The sequence below is a fragment of the Necator americanus genome, chromosome I (genome assembly GCF_031761385.1).
Source record: "Necator americanus strain Aroian chromosome I, whole genome shotgun sequence".
Classification (NCBI taxonomy): Eukaryota; Metazoa; Nematoda; class Chromadorea; order Rhabditida; family Ancylostomatidae; genus Necator; species Necator americanus.
The window spans coordinates 32,234,264-32,254,504 of record NC_087371.1 but is presented as its reverse complement, the minus strand read 5'-3'; the positions used below and the strand labels follow the sequence as shown (position 1 = coordinate 32,254,504).

At 41.1% G+C, this 20,241-nt stretch overlaps 3 protein-coding genes across 3 annotated transcripts; 2 read left to right on the top strand and 1 right to left on the bottom strand.

Annotated features, from left to right (window-relative positions):
• Positions 1-3,938: 3,938 nt before the first annotated feature.
• Positions 3,939-11,566, top strand: RB195_007510 (uncharacterized protein; the record flags this gene model as incomplete). The annotated part of the gene is made up of 13 exons (XM_064181177.1): positions 3,939-3,956; positions 4,013-4,067; positions 4,203-4,348; positions 4,660-4,766; positions 4,845-5,007; positions 7,217-7,314; positions 8,837-8,997; positions 9,126-9,219; positions 9,470-9,551; positions 10,651-10,788; positions 10,853-10,960; positions 11,256-11,341; positions 11,467-11,566. The coding sequence occupies 13 exons, from the start codon at positions 3,939-3,941 to the stop codon at positions 11,564-11,566; spliced, it is 1,356 nt and encodes a 451-aa protein (XP_064037988.1).
• A 689-nt stretch (positions 11,567-12,255) lies between these two features.
• Positions 12,256-19,604, bottom strand: RB195_007508 (uncharacterized protein; the record flags this gene model as incomplete). Its single annotated transcript, XM_064181175.1, has 2 exons — positions 12,256-12,278; positions 19,376-19,604. 2 exons carry the CDS (start codon positions 19,602-19,604, stop codon positions 12,256-12,258), a joined length of 252 nt encoding a protein of 83 aa, XP_064037986.1.
• RB195_007509 (uncharacterized protein) lies at positions 12,874-13,589 on the top strand (the record flags this gene model as incomplete). The annotated part of the gene is made up of 2 exons (XM_064181176.1): positions 12,874-13,105; positions 13,243-13,589. The coding sequence occupies 2 exons, from the start codon at positions 12,874-12,876 to the stop codon at positions 13,587-13,589; spliced, it is 579 nt and encodes a 192-aa protein (XP_064037987.1).
• Positions 19,605-20,241: the final 637 nt, after the last annotated feature.

Sequence of the window (20,241 nt, the reverse complement as noted above, 5' to 3'; positions counted from 1 at the left end):
TTCTTCGAGATACACCTTTAAGTGAAATACACGTCTGCGAAGCATTAGTACCGCCACGCACGATGGTGAATGGGACTTTTAGTCATCTAAATGTGCAAAAAGAAATTATAGAAGGACAAAAAGCAAAGGACTATGTTATAACATTGATCAGTGGAGAATTTTTTTTTGAAGCATCGCTGGCATTTCTATGGTCTTGGATGGGCGTTTTCCATTTAACAATTCAAAAGAGGAAAATAAACACTTTCATCCACTTTCTTTTCTATTTCACTTATACAAACTTTTTAAGCAACTCTACTTTATGTAATTTTCCAAACAATTCTTATCAGTAGGGACTTCCCTTTTTTGTTGGTTTCAAAAAGCACACACTACAAGATGGGGACGTCGTCGGGACGATTTTCGACGCTCATTAGCCAACTGTATACGCTGCGACACTCCATACCTATCGGGTACCTCTTGACCGTTTCTCCTAGAGTATTGTCCTGAAGTTTCTTGTATTAGCTGAATAGGTGCTTCTGTTCTACTTGATTCCTTTAATTATTATTTTAGTGGGAACATCATCGGCAAAAAGATCTACAAAGAAGGCGCAACATGTCTAACATGCATAACCAGTTGCATTGGAGCACTTTGCGTACCACCTAACGATTGAGCTTACACAAGTGAAAGTAGGAGTGATAAATAGTAGTTGCTCTGTTGGAATAATAAACCGTTGCAAAGAGTAAGAACTACGAAGCACAAACACATTCGTCTTGTAGCTCCATAGTAACAAAATGAACAAATGATGGTGAACATCACCCATCAGCTCTTCTCCTCCAGGTTTCGCTAATGCCTGTAGTAGCAGGATTCTTGTTCTGAGTTCTTTATTTCTGAATTCAATCCCTCATGTGATGTCTCTTCATTATTATTCTCTAGGGGCTTGAATAGAGAGCTCTCGTGTGTGTATGTTTACAGTAAAATTCAGGGTCCCCTTATTCGCCATCACTCTCGACACACTGGTTGTTCCATTTGAGTTTAAGAAAATGATGAGCTCCGTTTTAGCGCTGTAAAAGTCTCCACAAGGATAGTGAAGGCTCTTTCCTGCATTTCCCACACAAAGTACTCTTCTTTTCGTCTCCTTCAGACTTAGTCTTACTGTCTTACTGCGTGCTAGTCTGCAAAGTTTAGGCCTGGGTTTATGGTTGTCTGTACTCTGATATTTCACCTAGAGAGTTTCCAGAAATGTGATAGTGTTAGTTGTTATTGTTCTTCGCTGATGCGAAATATTATTGTTTCGATTGACGTGCTGAGAATCAGCAAATGGAACCTAATTTTCCAATATTTCACGGATATTTCCGACATGGATTTTCTGATAAAGTGTTTTTGGTAATCATAAAGCTTCTTCAAATTGCTACCATTGCGTCCACTCGAGATTCACGAACGCATCTCATGGTGTATGAAGACAAACGGCATTGAATATTTCAATTCATTTGATGGAGTCAGAAAAATTCGTAAAAGTTTCCAAGGAGTAGTTTTTTCATGTGAAAGTGGTCCCTTTTGGTAAGCTCTGCATTGGAATGAAACAGACTCAGCTCACACACTACGGAAGCCTTCTTGAATAAACATTGTTTTGTGCTCAGTCATGCTACATCTCTTATACATTCCCCCACTTTTTTGACCCGCCTTTATCTCTCTTTCGTAGATTCACCGTTCACTACTAAAAGCAAAATAAAATTCCAACATCCCCAGCATCTATTCACAAGAATAAGCGTTGCGAACTCATAAAATACTAGTAAATTATACTAAACACATGGTCGAAAGCTGCAAGTAAACTAAAACTAATTTTTTAATTTTAAATTAATTTGTTAAGGCTAACATGAGTTTTAGTCCGCAAGGTGAGCCAGTGAAAATGTAAGATATTCCCTAACAGGCAGTGAAGTTGTACATCTTAATATTATCTTGGTAGCAGCTCCCCTTCGGTCAGTTTCCCATTTTAGATGAGCATAGAAATTCAAAGTCCTAAATTGTATTTTTTTGCTAGATACATAAAAATATAGCATAATGTTAGATACGTAAAAAGAGCATGGCAACACCGGATAAACATGCCGGTTTGGGCTTGAAAGAGGATGAACGTCTCGGATAGCTCTTCCTTCTCTTATAAACATTTTTTATGCGCGCAGCTGCGAAAATATTCATTTACACGTATCGGCAGAACCGCTTCCGTTTTTTGGTTGATAATTGGTGCTGCAAAAACCTTTCTTCGCATTGATGACAATATTGCTGTGAAATAAAAAAAAATCTATTACAGTAGTTATTCCGAAAAAGTTTCGCAAACATTATTCTTGTGATTGGAGGGATTACTTTGGTTGTTCAAAACTTTCAGTATTACTTCGGTTTCAATTGATTGAATCGAATTGATTTTTTGCTGGATTTGATGGAACTGAATCATAAGGATCACTGAGATAGCATGGACATTTAGAGACTTGCACACGCGCCATTTTTTGGAACCATTGAGCTAGTGAAGCAGTAAAACAAAAACTGTTATGGTCAGACCATACCCTTTTTTATTCGGGAAAATGAGTGGTTGTAACAGATTATTTTAGTAGTTCAAACCAAGCAGCAACGTTTCACGGCGATCAAAAAACAATTTCTTTCAAGAAGTTGACCAGAATACTTGCAACTTTGGAGCACGATTTATCTAGCAGAAATGCTCATCTCGTCGCAACGATAACCACAGCGGCTATGCTTATAATTACAAAGGCGGAGGTCTGCGGGTTCTGTTGAGAGTCGGAGGATCCAGAATATATTTGACACAGTAATAATAGTTCTGCTAGTTGGTGTAGCCTCTCGTTGGATCAATGACCAAATTATCAACCTGCCCCTTCAAGTCCGTTCTGAAGAAAAACCTTCGGTTATTTCCCTTGACAGAGGAACTATTTTCGGTTCAGGACCGTCCATAAAAGTGTTGTGTCGTTTTCCTCAACATGGCTTGAAAGCAGCGTTTGCAGAAACTTGATTTTGGATACTTTCTACTACATACTAGAAAGAGAAAATATGAAACGTAGTTAGCAAACAACCCTGCGGAAATCCGTCTCACCGCTACTTTTTGGAAAACCACGGTGAGTCGGAAAAAGCATATTGGCCGGTCATCGCGAAGATGCCTCTCTTCGCACCCGCAGGAATGACGATTTGACGCTCGTATTTGTACAAGTAATTGTTTTGTGGAGTGATTTCTCTACTTTTTAACATAAGACGATTTTTATTAAATACAGTCGCAAGTTGTTCGCTTGGAAGTGAATTTTAACTGCACTTAGGACACGAATTCGTTCTATTCGCTGAGGTCACGCGAATTCTCACTGTAAGTCCAGCACTTTGCAATTCGGGGACAAGTAATTTTGCAGCAAGAAGCATTGCTCACTAAAACAGAGTACGGACCAGTCGGTCGTTGTTTTAAGCTTACCTTGAGAACCAAATCAATTCTTCGGATTTGATGACGCAGACTCGAATTTGTTAAGGTCTCTAGAGTGATAAATTTTCACGACAACATCCGCGATTAGGGAAGTGTAATACTCTTTCTTCTTTCAAGAGAACAATATCAATACAATCCCAGACCAGTGATTCCAGTGGTATTTACTATTTACCAAATGTTGACATAGAGTTCTTTTAGTGATAAAGGTGTTGAAGGTGTCAAAATAGTGATGAAAAATGAAATACCTTGCAGTTTCCATTAGCAACGTCGAATAACATAATGAAGTGGTGGATTGCTCCAAATTAAGCACGAAAGTAGGAGAAAAAAAAGATAGAAAAGAAAAGAATATAATCAATAAAGGAAAGATTTGGTTTTTCCAAATAAATGATATGCAAAAATAGCCAACAAATTCGCGAAATATGACTTATAAAATCGTTGTCAGCGGCTATAAAAGCCAAATCACACAGTTTTCTCTCTTACCTGCCAACGCGATACAATGTTTCCCATTCTTCCGGTAATGGCGATCACACTTTAGCCATGATGAACGAGTGTTTATGTGATTGTTTTTAGGTGATTCTAGCTTTGTACAACACTGTGCCACTAACCGTGGCCGGCAGGATAAGAGGTGAGTTCTTGTGAAAAAGTTGCCACTACTAAGTTTTAATGTCTTGCAAATATTGAAGCCTACCTAGATATGAGGATCCATGGCTTTGCTGATATTACCTCAATCCCCACTTGGTAGATGCTTAGATCCTTTCAGAATGCGACGAATCAGCAATCGCAGGCGACGAATATCGAACACTGTTCCTGCAAGCACACAATAATTACAGGCTTGCACTTGCAAATGGATCGTCGCGCGGAGCACGTAAAACTAAACTACCAGGATCGAAGAGCTTGTTCAAATTTGTGCGTCCTTTTGAGTCTCGTTTCAGCATTTAAAAACGCTCAAATAATCAAAGAATACTGCGATCACTGAATAAATCATCCCCTTCCCTCAAGTTTAATGCTAGCAATGTCAAGGTGGTTGAGTCCTTTACAAAAGAATTTAAAGAATTTAAGGAAAACAAAACTTCTGCTTCACTGTCGAAGATTATCACTGAATAAATCATCCCCTTAAGATTATGTATAGAACACAACTGTCATTTTAGAATTTTAGGTTTGAAACTGCAAATTTTATTCTTATTTTGATGAAAGGGGGTTGCCTTACAATATATCAGAACTATAACTGCCAATTGGAACTGCTTGCAAGTGCTGTCGCTCTCGATTGTCAATATAGGCCTTCATTGAAAATGAACGACATCGGGTATAGCCAGAACTTTCGCCGGTGAGTAACTTTTTATGCTCGTTAGAGTGTAAGTCATGAAAAAGATCAATATTTACACTTATCCTATCCTATTAACAGGTCCGAAGGAGTAAAACGTAATGCATTGGACAATGTAAATAATCTTGAGAATAGTTTCAACAAAGTTGTCTCTAAGTGGTGGTATACGGTAGAAGATGAAAGCCTCGGGCCGATCGGTTCAAAAGTCATATACAAGGAAGATGGGATGGAAGAGTTTGCCAACGTAAGATTTATTAATCAGTACTTTTTGGCCTCATAAAGATGGAGAAGATACCAGATCTTCTGCTTTTTGGGTGACGATGAATGAGGTATTCTCATTCCTAGCAACTCTCACGGATTCACTCCGAACTTACAGAGGATGTTAGCCTGGAAAAATTCTTTGGTACAACAATACTACACTATTTTGAATTTGAGCGGGTTAATTCCTATATTTGATGAAAACTGATGTCGCACATGGTCGAGTACGTTATAGTCGTTAAATGTAAGAGACAAAAATTTCTGCGTGTGTAACCTCCAAGGATCTCTTCACTGCAACAGGTGAATACATATCCATTGGTTGGGATATAAACGTTGATGTTTTATTACTTGGAAATAATTAAATGTTCAAGAATTAGAGTGTCACGTACAGTGTCATATATTTATCTATTTATTTAGTGACATCTCAGTTCAGGCAAAACGACCTGATTGGAAGGGGAATCGAAAATCAGTGTGTCCTAGAATAATGTTCTCTACGAGTTTAGCATGGAGATATGCAAAAAACTTCTTGCCCGCTCACATCGCTGTGCGGCGCTTGTACCTTCGATGTTACCGGCTACACAACTTCAAACACACACCATTTGCACCGATCTTGAGCGGTTCCAAGAAGATGTCCGGGAGGCTATGTATTGGGGTGTTCGGAAAGTATCTGCCAAAAATTTCGCAGTAACGCAGATTTTTTGAGATGTTCTGGAAGTTCCCGTTTTAAGTGTATTATATAAGGACACTACCGCTTGCATACATATAACATACCTGGCTCCCTCTTCCCTGTCTATTTAATCCTATAATGGCAAAACATTCCACTCCTACTTGACACGTACTCCTTTACGAGTTCGAATCTGGCCACCCCGCTGCTGAAGCCCATCGGAACTTAAGTCAAGTATTCGGCACTGAAGTCCCTTCTGAGTGGTCTGTGCGCATCAGCGCTTCAAAGCCGGAAACAAGAAACTCGAAGATGAGCCTTGCTCTGGTCGACCGACTGCAATATCGTTCAACGAACTGAAGAATCTGAGGGAGCAGCATCCTTATGAAGGTGTGCGGTCTTTTGCTGCCAATTTTGGCTGTTCGCTGTCCACCGTAGGCAATGGACTGCGATCTTTCGGAATGATGAAAAAGCTCGCTCAGTGGCTGCCACATGCATTAAACGACAGCGCCTGGACATCTGCACTCAGCTGCTCTCCAGAAGCCGCAGATTCGACTGGCTGAATACCATTGTCACTGGTGATGAAAAATGGGTCCTCTTCGTCAACCACGCCCACAAACCTGCGTGGTGCGCTGACGATGAAATGCCGGATCCTTTTGTGAAAGGTGAAATCTATGAGAAGAAGGTAAGTCTGAGCATTTGGTGGGAAGTACCGTTTCGAACTGCTGCCGGACAACACGACAGTTACTGCCAAGGTCTACTACACCCAACTGCAAAGACTGGCCGACAAGATCCGTAAGGAGCACCCGAAGCTCGACAACGTTCGCCTGCTGCACGATAACGCGCGCCCTCACATCGCGAAGAAGACTTCCCAGAAAATTCTGGAGCTCGGATGGGAAATTCCACGGCACCCACCGTACAGCCCGGACCTGGCCCCGAGCGACTGCCACCTCTTCCAATCGCTTCAGCATCACCTGGAAGAGAAGCGCTATGATGATCGCGACCACCTCGAAAATAACCTTCGGGCTTTCTTCGCCTCCGAGTCGCTGGAGTTCTATGCCAAAGGAATCCGTGATCGTTGGCAGAAGGTTGTCGATGTTGATGGAGATTATTTCGTCGACTAATAAAATGTTGTTAAAAAGTTGTGTTGTTTTGAAATTTTGCTGTATTTCGGCAGATACTTTCCGAACATCCTAATACACATATACGTTGGCTAAACACGAGAGACGTTGTGTGAGGCTGACTAGCAGCTACTAGCGTGGAAAATGACTGAACTCTTTCTCCTCTCTATCCAGCCATTCTTTCAGCCTGTCTCTTTCGCTCAATGGGGATTTTCAATTAAAATATGAACAAAATAGTTAGGTTGAGTACAGTGTTGCTGCCACATAACCTTACCAAGTATAGGAGAGTACTTCATGTGAATCGGGTAGAAATCTTGGCAGATGGGCGAGAATTTCATACTTTCTTTTTTCGACAGCTCCTTGCTAACAAAGTACTCTATTTAATATTGAAAATATTTTAAGCCACATTTCAGATGGCTTACCACAAATCGATATCTCTTGGGTGCTTTAACGCTCTATGCCCGTTACCTAAAAGGTACGATCTTGTCACGACCTGCGTATACGGAGCCGTGTGAGTATATTTTTCTAAAAACTCATTTTGATTTGATTTCATTATAACCGCACATTCTTAGAATACTGCTTGACCTACATAACGATAGTGACGGGATTACGAATGAATAGATACTTTGTAGATCGTCGCTACAGAAAGGTAGAAATTAGTATACTATCCTAAAAGTCTGAGATCACACCACACAGAACACTAGAGGCATTTTGGATCACCGCCAAAGGTCCAAAAATGAACAGGCAGGATGAGTGCATTGCGATCACAGACGAACTAACCCCATATCAAGACCCAGGTTTTGATCAACGGGGCGGGTCGTGAGATCCCTATAAGAAACCCTTGTGACTCATAGTTGTGGTACGTAGTGGTATGTTGCATTACCAGATTTAGTAAATGAAGTAAACACTAGCTGATGTGCTGCTGTGTGAGTTTACCTATCGTTTGAATGCTTTCGTATGGTGATGAGGCGCTTGAGAGGACTGATTTTTCCAGGCTCTGACGAAGGTGATAAAGCCGAAACGTTAGCTGTTGTTTTATAAAGGAAGATCAGTACAAATCTTTGCTACAGCTCAAGAAAATCAATTAAGAACTAAAATTAAAATTAATTAGAGGGAGGGATAGGAATAATTTAAATTAACTAACACTACATATGCAGAAAATTTTCCTCTACCTAAGGTTTTCGAAGTGAAGCTCTGCAGTGAACCTTGGAGGAGACATGCTTTCTAGGTTGAAGTTTACTAGATTTTTTTTTTTAAATTTAATGTTCAAGTAGAAAAGAACGAGTAACTTGAATATTGAAATAAATGACTAAGTAAAGCAGTTTCCCGCATACTTTCAGATTTCTGGAAATTTCCGAATCAAAATGAAATTTCAGTGACTTTTCAACCGTCTGAACTGCTTATGCATGAAGGTATACGAGTTGGTATTTCAGAAAAAGATGACCTATACTTCCACTCCATTTTGTTTGAACACGATTTAATTCTTCTCTTGTCACTGCTCCGCACTGGTTTTCAACAAAACGTTCAAAAAAAAAGATCTATAGGGCACACATACGGAATTTATATTGGGATTAGGACTTCATTGTTATTATTACTGAATGCTATCGACACGTGAGGACGGGTGTAGCGAAGTCGATTAGAGGTTCCGCTGCCTGCACAATCGGTCGGAGGTTCGAGTCAGTCCAAATGCTCGCTAAGCTTTTCAGCACTCCTGGGTCGATAAATTGGTACCAGGCTTGTCTGGGAGGATAAAAGCACTGACTTGACACATCGGCTAGCCACCGCAAGTCATTGTATCGGGTCAGGTACACGTTCGTTAACCTCAAACGAAAAAAAAAGGTACACGTTTGTTAACCTCAACCTGAACTCAACCTCAATATTCTGAATTGAAATGAACGCGGTGGCGCATCACAAGCGTAATGATCAAAGCCAGACACATTATCCTTCATCCCTTACCGAAACATGATATCCAATTTTAGAATAAAAACTTCGTCTATGTTTTATTAACCATTTCGTATAATCATCTTGTTCAGCCCTAAAATAGGGGAACCGCTGTACTCACCTGCAGAAACCACACGTGGCTGCACCGACGATACAACGTGTAGCACCCAAGCAGAGAGTCCTAAATGTATTCCAGCAGGTGACCCGACAGGACTTGCAGGACTTTGCCGAACAGAATCCAAGGAAATAACAGGCAGGTTCCTTGCGATAATGTTCCCTAGAATACAGTGCTGAATTAGTATGAATTATATGATATGATATGATTAGTATGAGTATGAATCCAATACATATGTTCAGTCTAACCGTTTTCACCCACCACAGATGCACCGAATGCAGACAAGACAGAACAAACGGCTGCTAGTAAAATGGATGATAAAATACGAGAAGAAATACTTCGCACGCACAACGATTACAGGTAAAAAGAAATTTTTTAGATTCCTTAGCTGAACAAGGGGAAAAATTATTACTTTCGAAAAAATATTCCACTATAAGACTATAGTTTATACTATAGTCTTATAGTTCTAAATCATCAAAACATTTGGTGGTCAAAGAATTTTTTCAAGAGAAAAATTATAGTTTTATACGAATTTTCTTGCTTGAAAACGTGATATGGGGTCGAAACACGTTTTTATTCGAATAACAAATATGGTGGTAAATGTTTTCAGATCGGTGCTTTCTCAAGGGTATGTTAGAAATGGGAAAGTAGGAAAGCCAAATCTTCCAACAGCTACCAATATGCTCACAATGGTAAGTGATGGGTTATGAAACAGTTTGGAATTTTTACTACTTAAATATTTTAATGGGTTAGATTTTGGTGCTGTTAAATCATGAGAAGCTTGGAGATAATTGAATAGTCCAAGTTTCATGATGTCGAATATGACAAATAATGAATCGATTCCATGTCTTATAAGACATTTTGCCAGTGAACAGCAGCAAAATAGTTCCTGAAAGTGTTTAAGATTTCTTAATCCAAATAATACGTGAAGTGTTGACTCATCGGGACCACGCATATGAGTCTGTTTAGTCTCCCAGCTCTTAGCACTCTGGAAAAGGTCTGAATAGGCTGTCCACGTGAGTCGCCAAAACCTGCAAGCCATGCAGCACTGATGAATGAATGGATTCTGTGCGAACTCTTTCTGTAGATCGAGGAGGTTCGGTAGAGCTGGATTCAAGGACGATATGTCTCCGCGAAGATGCGGCTTACTGCGACAGCCGATAACACTAGCCCGTTGATTAAAGCCATCACTCCACGAATCTGAGGTGGTACGGATTTCAGGTGGAGTATTCGTGTACGGGATGGGAGACTATGCAGAGGGGGGTGATTCCGTCCATTTCTTCCTAATTGCCGTAAAAAACGGCCCGGAAGATACGGCTTCAGGCGTTGTGGCGCACTATTTTCTACAGGGAGTTCGACTGGAGCGCGCCAGCCTTGTACGGCGCCGCATCCTCCGGGCCGTTTTTTACGGCCCGAAGGAATAAATGGACGGAATCACCCCCCTCTCCATAGTCTCCCATCCCGTATACGAACACTCCACTTAAAATCTGCACCACCTCAGATTCGTGGGGTGATGCCTTTAAGTTAACTAGATCAAAGCGACGGAATTCGTTAGAAATTCCATACATTCTCAAAACTAGCGTGTATCATCATATGTGCATAGGACCAAACCTCCACCTATGGACTATAGCGAACTCACTGAAAACGAAAATTCTACAATAGAAGATAGTCCTATGCCTGTAACTGGCATATGTAAACTTTTTGTTCGAGCAAGAGAAAATACTGAACTTCCGATAAACTCGGAGAATACTACAGCTTGTGTTGAAATAGTGATTTAAATTCCAATTCTAGAAATATGACTTCTCACTGGAAAATGACGCTCAAGCATATGCGGATAAGTGTAGCCTCGTTGGATCTGGTCCGAATTCGGGCGAAAACACTCATGTCATTCAATCAACATCGGTTACTGCGCTCGATGCATTTAAGCAGGTGAGCTGTTTTTCCCTGTAAATAACATGAAGTTATTTTTTCTTGAAAAAAAAAAACAATTTAGTCTATGCGAACATGGTGGGAACAGATCTCTTCAACCTCCGTGGGATCATGTTTGAAATACACTACCACCTTAGAAGAGAAGAAAAACCCACTCACGAGTTTCACCCAGGTAAGCCTTTTCTCCCTATTTCCCCCAGAAATCAAGAAATGATAGCGATGCATACATTCACAAAGTCCTAGGAATAATCACAATCAATGCACTCGTTGTATAATACTTGTTTTTTTTTTTGACGAAACGCTTAGAAAAAAACTATTATGAAGCACATTTGTGAATGACTTTCTGTGTTTATTTGAAAAACGCCGGTAAACAGTTCAGTACTGTAAGGTAGTATCTCTTTTTTGTTTTAATGAATTATAATAGTTTTAGTAATTTATATCTTCACTCATATCTCACAGTATTACAGATGGCGTGGGCTGAAACCTACAAAGTCGGATGCGGGATAAAACGCTGCTTCTCCGAGACTTTCGTAGTCTGCCGCTACGATCCACCGTAAAAATTTTCTGTTTCTTCATAAATTAACCCGAAAACGTAGCACTAGAAAATGATTCTAAACTTTTCTGAATTAATTAAATACGCGCTTTTGTGCTACTAGATTCTTTTACTTTTTATTATAGTGGAAACATCCTCGGCAAAACGATCTACAAACAAGGCGCCATCTGTGCAACATGCCGAAGCAACTGCATTGCAGCACTTTGTCCAACACCTGAAAACTAAAAATACACATGGGAAAAGTAGAAGTGATAGTAGTTGCATTGTTGATTCGATGAAGAGTTGCAAAGAATCAGAACTACCAAACACGTACGCATTTTTCTTAAGATGTTGTAGTGACAGATGGCTAACGTTATCTATTAGTTCAACTCTTTTTGGTTCTCGCTATCCTCAGCGCCGATGCCTGTGGTAAGATTCTTGTTGTGGGTTTTTCATTTCGCGGAACTTAGTCGTTTATGACTCTTGTCTGAGAGGTTGGATAAAGGTTTCTAGTATGTAGTGCTTGTGTGGGATACCTGTACTTTCGGTTCCATAGTCCTTCTCGGAAGTCTGCTTCGTCGTGTAGCTGTTCTTGAAGAACATTGACGAGGTAGCGTGTGGAACGGATGGTAAAAGTGCTGTTTTAGATTAATGGTGATATTTAGAGCCTCCGATGCTGATTTGATACTGTCGAAATAAAAAATTGCACGACTTTATTTTTCATAGTGTCATTCTTCGGAAAAAGGAACTCTAGGGTATCATTGAATAAAATTTCTGAAGACCTTATTCTTCACTATCCTCGATTCCGCATCTGTTCTGTGTGGATTCTGGAAGATCAACATCTTTGTTTTGTAATTGCAATAGTTCCAACAGGAATAGCAAAACTCCTATTGTGCTTCTGTATCTTCTGCAGAATACTGCTCCTCTCATCTCCTTTAGGCCTCCTCTTCTTGTTTATCTGCAAAGTTTAGGCTTGGCTATACGTTTGCCAATACGCTAATAACCAACCAAAGAGTTTAACCAGAGAGTTTCCGGAAATGTGAGAAAGTTGGCTCTTATTTTTTTTTGCCAATGTAGTCCGTTGTGGTATTGTTCCAATGGAGGAATAACAAAATGGAAACATTTTTTGCATGCCATACCTTCCTTTCTATTCTTTTCTATTTTAGTGGTAGAAGTCAAGAATACCAAAAATAAGGACTTGTCCGGGGATGCGTATAAGAGTCTGATCGCTACCTGCACGTGATGGCCCTGCTTCAACCAAACGCAATCAAGCGATCGAGTGCACGCATTGGGAACATACGAGCTGTATAACCTGCACTGTTATATGGCGAAAGCTTCCCATACATTGCAAAAAGGTGCTGTCGTCCAGCACACCGCCAAAGCCCATAACCCGAAGGGTCAACTGCCTGAAGGGAGCATGGAATCTTTGGCAACAGAAAATTTGTTTCGTCACGCTGAATTGCCGAACACTAGCGAGTAAAGTCCAACATGCCGCTCTATCCAGACTTCCGCGACATCTCTGTGTGCCTTTTGCTGCACTGCAGGAAACACGCATGAGAGATCGGCCCGTCATCAGCATCGAAAATTACACCGTATACTGCAGCGATGATGATGAGAACAAAGTATTTGGCTGCGCAATACCTGTGAGGAACGATTACAAGAACCTGGTGGAGGGATTCGGCTCAACGTCGTCTAGATGCGCTTTTGTACGATTGCGGGATCGCAGAGGACGTAAACTCTGGATCATAAGTGCTCACTCACCTACGGGAACCGCTGAGGACAACAGTAAGGACGCGTTCTATGACAAACTCAATACGTGTCTAAAATACCAGGCCAGCAGGTGGTCATTGTCTGAATCGACGCAAATGCGAAAATGGGATTCGAACAGCAATCCGATGTGCTAGGAAAATGATGCTATCCAGCGGAGCACACGTTGGACAACGGTGACCGTCTGGTCGACTTGTGCGAACAGACGGGTCTTATCATCGCTTCCACGTTTAAGAAAAGTCATCGACGCCATCAGCTTACTTGGCAGGGATCAACCCTTTTAACGCCTGAAGAGCAGCGCAAGCGGAAGATGGGGACTTTTAAGCTTCAGCTCGACTACGTTCCGGCGAGGAACATTTCTCAAACAGATATCCGAAAATCTAGAGCTGTTTGGGACGTTGCGTTTGACTCTGACCACCGTCCAGTTCTTCTCAGCTTCAAGAGTTCCACAAGAGAAACTGAGAAGTTCCTCTTCAACCGAAAATCGACATGGCAGGTCTGAAAGACGAAGAATGCAGAACAAAATTCCGCCAACGTGTGTCTATTCATATTGGGGTACGGACCAGGAAGAAGCTTAGCGATGCGGATTCTTTCATAAAGTGCATCCAGGACGCTGCAAGGGAAACGCTCCCGGTTCTATTGCCGCGGAAGAAGTTTGCCTCTGCATCTGCATCCAATTTGGAGGGAACTCCTCAAATCCTTACTGAACCGGCAAGCATAGTCAGCTCCTGAACTCGAGCACGAGGCCGACATATGCGGTTAACGAGGAGCCACCGACTGAGTTGGAGGTTTTAGTCTGTATCCAAAAAATGAGGAGTGAAAAATCTGACGGAGAAAACGGGATTAGCGCAGAAATGCTGAGATATCTTCCTCCGTCTGGGATTCGTGAGATGATAAAGATCATCCGTTTAATATGGATAGACGAAGGGATGCAAGGTACTGGAGCATATTATCCTGGACCTACCCATTAAACATCGTAAAGAAACAACGCGCGACGAGCAAGCTGGATTCCGTTCTGACCGATCTAAGATTGACCGTATTTATATATGTATGTATGTATGATCGGAAATATTGAACTTATTTTTTCATTTTCACTTTGGTTTCCAAAATTGGCGTCCTGATGAAGTGCTTTAATCATTATAAAACTTCTTCGAACTGCCACGCGTCCATTTGAGAACCACGATCGTATCTCATGGTGTGAAAAAATTTGCATTGAATGATCCGAATTCATTTAATAAAGCTAGGAAAATTCGTTTACATTTCCATGGAATAGTTGTTCGGTAAAACTGGATAAGTCCTCGATAAGCTCTACTTAAAATGGAACAGATTCGAGTCACATATTCCTGAAGCCTTCTTGGAGAAGCTTTTATTTGTGCTCGATCATGAGGGGATGCTACATCTCTTTCGAACTTTTCCTTCTTTTTTGACCGACCCTTTTCCCTTCTTCGTGAATTCACAGTTAGGTTCTAACTAAAAAAATTCCGACATGATTAAAAACTATTCACAAGAGTAAGTGTTTCAAAGTCATAAGATACCAGCAAATTAAATTAAATTCATGATTGAGAGCTGCAAGTAACCTTAAATTTTACTGTTGTAGTCGATCAGATTTCCTATTTGTTGAGGCTAACTTAAGGTTTATTCCGCAGTTTGAGCTAGCAAAAATTTTAGATGCTCCCCAACACGCAGGGAATTTGTTTATCTGATTATTATCCTAGTAGTAGCTCTGTCTTGGTCAGTTTCCCATTCTAGAGGAGCACAGAAATTCGAAGTCTTAGATCGCATTCTTCTGCTAAATACAGGTTAAAAGAGCATAAAAACATCGGATAAACATGCTCGTTTAACCGTAAAAGAGAATGAACGGCTCAGATAACTCTTCTTTTTTTGTAAACATTCTTTAGGTGTGACTGGCTGGAAATATTTATTTACACGTATCGCAAAAACCGTGTACGATTCGGTTGTTTGGTTGATGTTTGTTTTTGGAAAAACCTTTCTTCACATTGGTGGTAATGTTGCCGCAAAATTGCTACAGCTCTCATGGTTTTTGACGCGATCTCGTTTCAGATGGTAACTTGTTCTTGACGAGGCGTTTGAAACTTCGCAAGTGTTCTGTCATTCCAGTCTCTGACGAAGGCGAAGATGCCGAAACACTACCCGTAATAAGGAATGCTAACAACATCGGCTGTGGCTTGACATACATTATCGTGAAAAATCACAAGGGCCTTTCACATCCTTGCTATGCTGTACAATCCTCCTGACATCTCTTTGCTTATTTGGCCACGACATCAAATGGGGATGTCTCCTTTCCTCCTCTTCTTATCTGATAACGTCGTACTGACCTTTTTCGCTTGCATAATAGATCGCTATGCTGATACAAATCCCCACGCATCCAAATATGTTGTATGCTACCTTAGTTCTCTCCACAAATGGCGTGCGCTACACCAGAACTCATAACGCAATGAACCAGTGTTAGGTGCAAGCATCCGCCTAATATTGTTTTCCGTAGAAGTTTGGTACCTGCTACGCTGAGTTGCTGCTTCTCTACGCGCAGCAAAACCGGAGACGATTCCACTCTCGTCGGGTGACTTGGGGGACGGTCAAGAGGTACCTCTATAATGTGTCTCCGCGTATCCAGGCGACTACGTTGTCGGACGTATTATTGTTGCAGTTGAAAGTTGAACATGAATTCGCTGAAAAAATACATTGCATATCTTTTGGTTAGGTAGAAGAATCTGCTTTTCCTCTCTACTTTCCGGTGATATGCGCTCAATTTCCCATGTCCGTTTGTCCGAACTCGCAGCGTCGATTTGTTTTTCACTCCTCTTCCTTCCAAATCTACAGTTTTCACCGCTCCGCTCTACCGATGCAAACGTCGCGATTGGCGTTGGCTGGCAAGATGGAGGCGGAATCTAAGTGATCCAACGTCTATGTGCCGCGCCCGTGTGGCTTTACCCTTTGCTTGTTAGAGCCACCCTCCGCTTTGCCAGTGATGCACTTAAACATGACACAAATTTCGTTAGTAAGAATTTGCTGACTACCTACTTTTTTGGATCTGTCCGCAGGTAGTAGAAACAGTAGTCATTTACAGTAGTCAGCGTCAAATATGTTCGTTTTGATTGGAATAGGAAAGAAGAGAGTGTGTGTCAAGCAGAAAAAGAATTTTCGATGAAGCATGTGCATCACAACGAACCGATTGAGTATAACCAATTTTGGCGCCTGAAGTATAATATGGAGCAGGTGTAGCGCAGTCGGTTCGAGGTTCCGCTGTCTGCACGATCGATCGGAGGTTCGAATCCGCCCTAGTGCTCACCAAGCGTTTCCTCCCTCCGGGGTCGATAAATTGGTGTCTGGGAGGATAAGAACACCGACTTGACCCGCACTCGCAAGTCATTGTATAGGCCGGTAACACCCAGATAATTCTGAATTGAAGTAAACGTGATGGCGCATCCCAAGCGGATTGATCAACGCCAGACAGTTTATCTTTTATCCTTAACATATAATATAGTAGTTAGCCGCATAGATGAGTTGAAATAAAATAATTCGAGAAACATACGGAACATCTCCTGGAGAAGAAGAGGACGCTAGTGGAATCGTTGTTCAATCGGAAATGTTTTGAGCAGCTTTTTACATCGCTTACCACAAATCTATATCTCTTGGGTGCTTTAACGCTCTATGTCCGTTAGCTGAAACGCACGATCTCGTGACGACCTGCGTGTATGGAGCCGTGTAAGTCTTTTTTTTAAACAATGTGATTCTGAATTCATTTCATTATAACTGTACACTTTTGAATCGAGCTTGACCTAAATAGCGATATTACGAGTGAATGGTCACTTTGTAGATAGTACATGAATAATCGTCATACGTAAAAATTCTTGATTCGTATCGGTGAAAAAAAAAAAAAACTGAAATAGCGACACCTCTTGAAGGCATCTGGCGTGGTATAGATTTTCGTTGGAATATACCTATATCTGGACGTTATGAATACAGGGGTGGTTCCGCTCATCTCTCCCTCCATCACTGCAAACAGACGGCTTCAGAATGCGCTTCCTTACGACGGCCACTGTTGCTATGCTCCACCTTCGCTCCCCGCCCCGGTCCCGATTCGTCGAATGGGCTTTCAACGAATCATAGGCAGGGTTGCGCATTGCAACAGAAGCCGTCGTAGGAAACAGCGTTCCGGGGTCGTCCGTTTAGACAAGTACAGGGAGAGATGAACGGAATCACCTTCTTCCCACAATCTACGACCCCGCATAGGCATTACCCGCCTGAAAACCGTACCACGCACTGCCGTATTGATTCAAAGGAAATGCTAGGCAGGTTCTTCGCGACAATTCTTTCCAGATTACGGTGCTGATTTCGTATGAATATCATACATTTGTTCAGTCTAACAGTTTTCAGCAACCGCGACAGTACCTCACGCCAGCACGACAGAAGAAATTGGAGTGCCTCCACCTAAAACTACGGTGTCATCGACACCGTAGTTTTAGGTGGGGGCACTCCAATTTCCATCGTAAAACTACCACGACATCGCCTACACGCAAAACTACGGGACAAACCATTGTTGCAACAACAAGAGCAGCTAGCTCTCGTGAAATGACAGACACATTACGGAATCTAGTATTGAAAACGCACAACGAGAACAGGTGAAATAAAATTTTAGATGCATTAGTTGAACTAGGAAAAAAGTAACTACTTTCCGAAAAAAAGCCATGTTTCTATATTAGAATTCTCAACCAGCTTCATGAATCTCATTTCAGAAAATTCAGTGGTCAAGGGATTTTTAAAATCCTGTTTTTAATTGAATGATTTTATTTGAGTGCGTGATATGGGCACAAAACAGTTTTCCAGTTCGAATTACGAAACTAGTTTCGCTAACGTTTGAACGTTTTCAGAGCACTGCTTTCTCAAAGAGCTGTTAGAAATGGGACACCGGACGGCCCGAAGTTTGAACCAGCTATGAATACGCTCAGAATGGCAACTTATAAACGTTACGACAGACGAAGAAAAAAATAAACGTTTTTAGATCATTTCTTTCTGAAGGATCTGTTAGAAATGGGAAAGTGGGGAAGCCGAATCTTCCAACAGATACGAATATGCTCCGAATGGTACGTTATAAATATTATGACAGACTAAAATCTTCTGCTGCTTATTAATTTCAATGGCTTGTGCTTTGGTGTTGTTCAATCATGGTGAGCTTGGATCAGGGTCAAGTGTGGTGATGGGACACTACCCTCTCGAGTACAAGTCGTGGAAACACAACCACGCTAATGAGACATGAATTTTGCCGCCGAATGTACCTTTATTTAACTGAGAAACACTACTCAGATCAATGCTCTGACAAAGTTTTATGTAGATGTTTATATAGAACGCATGTCAAGTATTCTTGCTCGCAGGTTTTGTCGAACGAAATTTCATATAATTCTTCGAAGTTCTTTCTATTTTCTACAGCGTTTTATCGCTTCATTACATTTCTCCATTCTCTGCATAAAATCAGTACGACCGGTTAGGTGTATGAATGGTGAACAGAGACCTTCGTCGAGATACACCTTTAAGTGAAATACACGTCTGCGAAGCATTAGTACCGCCACGCACGATGGTGAATGGGACTTTTACTCATCTAAATGTGCAAAAAGAAATTATTAGAAGGACAAAAAGCAAAGGACTATGTTATAACATTGCTCAGTGGGAAATTTTTTGAAGCATCGCTGGTATTTCTATAGTCTTGGATGGGCGTTTTCCGTTTAACAATTCAAAAGAGGAAAATAAACATTTTCATTCACTTTCTTTTCTATTTCACTTATACAAACTTCTTAAGCAACTCTACTTTATGTAACTTTCCAAACAATTCTTATCAGTAGGGACTTCCCTTTTTTGTTGGTTTCAAAAAGCACACTACAAGACGCGGACGTCGTCGGGACGATTTTCGACGCTCATTAGCCAACTGTATACGCTGCGACACTCCATACCTATCGGGTACCTCTTGACCGTTTCTCCTAGAATATTGTACTGAAGTTTCTTGTATTAGCTGAATAGGTGCTTCTGTTCTACTTGATTCCTTTAATTATTATTTTAGTGGAAACATCGTCGACAAAAAGATCTACAAACAAGGCGCAATATGTTTAGCATGCCTAAACAAATGCACTCAAGCACTTTGTGCAATACCTAAGGATTGAGCTTACACAAATAAAAATAAGAGTGATAAATAACAGTTGCTCTGTTGGAACAATAAACCATTGATTAATAAATAATAACAGAATAATAATAAACCGTTGAATAATTAAGGCAACATACCACGAATCTGGAGTGGTACGGATTTCAAGTGGAGTATCCGTATACGGGTGCACGCGTAGCGTCCCTTACTGCCTATCGGGCAGTCCGAATTGATTTTCGACGAATCGCAAGGCGGAGGCGGCGCAAGGGGTGGAGCGCTGCAATAGGTGGCGTCGTACAATACAGCATTCTGGAGGCGGCTGTTTGCAGTGATGCAGGCAGAGATGGGCGGAACCATCCCCACCTCCATAATCTACGAGCCCGTTTACGGATACTCCACCGGAAATCTGCACCACCTCAGTTTTCATCACTATTTTGACACCTTCAACACCTTTCTCACTAAAAGAACTCTCTATCAAAATTTGGATTGTAAATACCACTGGTATTCGTGGTATGTTGCCTTTAAGCTTTGCTTGAGAACCAAATCAATTCCTCGGATTTGATGACGCAGACTCGAATTTGTTAAGGGGTATAGAGTGATAGGAACTGTAATATTTTTTCTTCTTTCAAGAGAACAATATCAATACAATCCTAGACCAGTGATTCCAGTGGTATTTACAACCCAAATTTTGACATAGAGTTCTTCTAGTGACAAAAGTGTTGAGGGTGTCAAATAGTGATGAAAACTGAAATACCTTGAAGTGTCCGATTAGCAACGTCGAATAACCTAATGAAGTGGTGGATTGCTCCAATGTGCGCACGAAAGTAGGACAGAAAAGATAGAAAAGAAACGGATATAATCAATAAAGGAAAGATTTGGTTTTTCCAAATAAATGATATGCAAAAATAGCCAACAAATTCGCGGAATACGACTTATAAAAGCGTTGTTTGCTATAAAAAATTTGCTATAAAAGCCAAATCACACAGTTTTCTCTCTTACCTGCCAG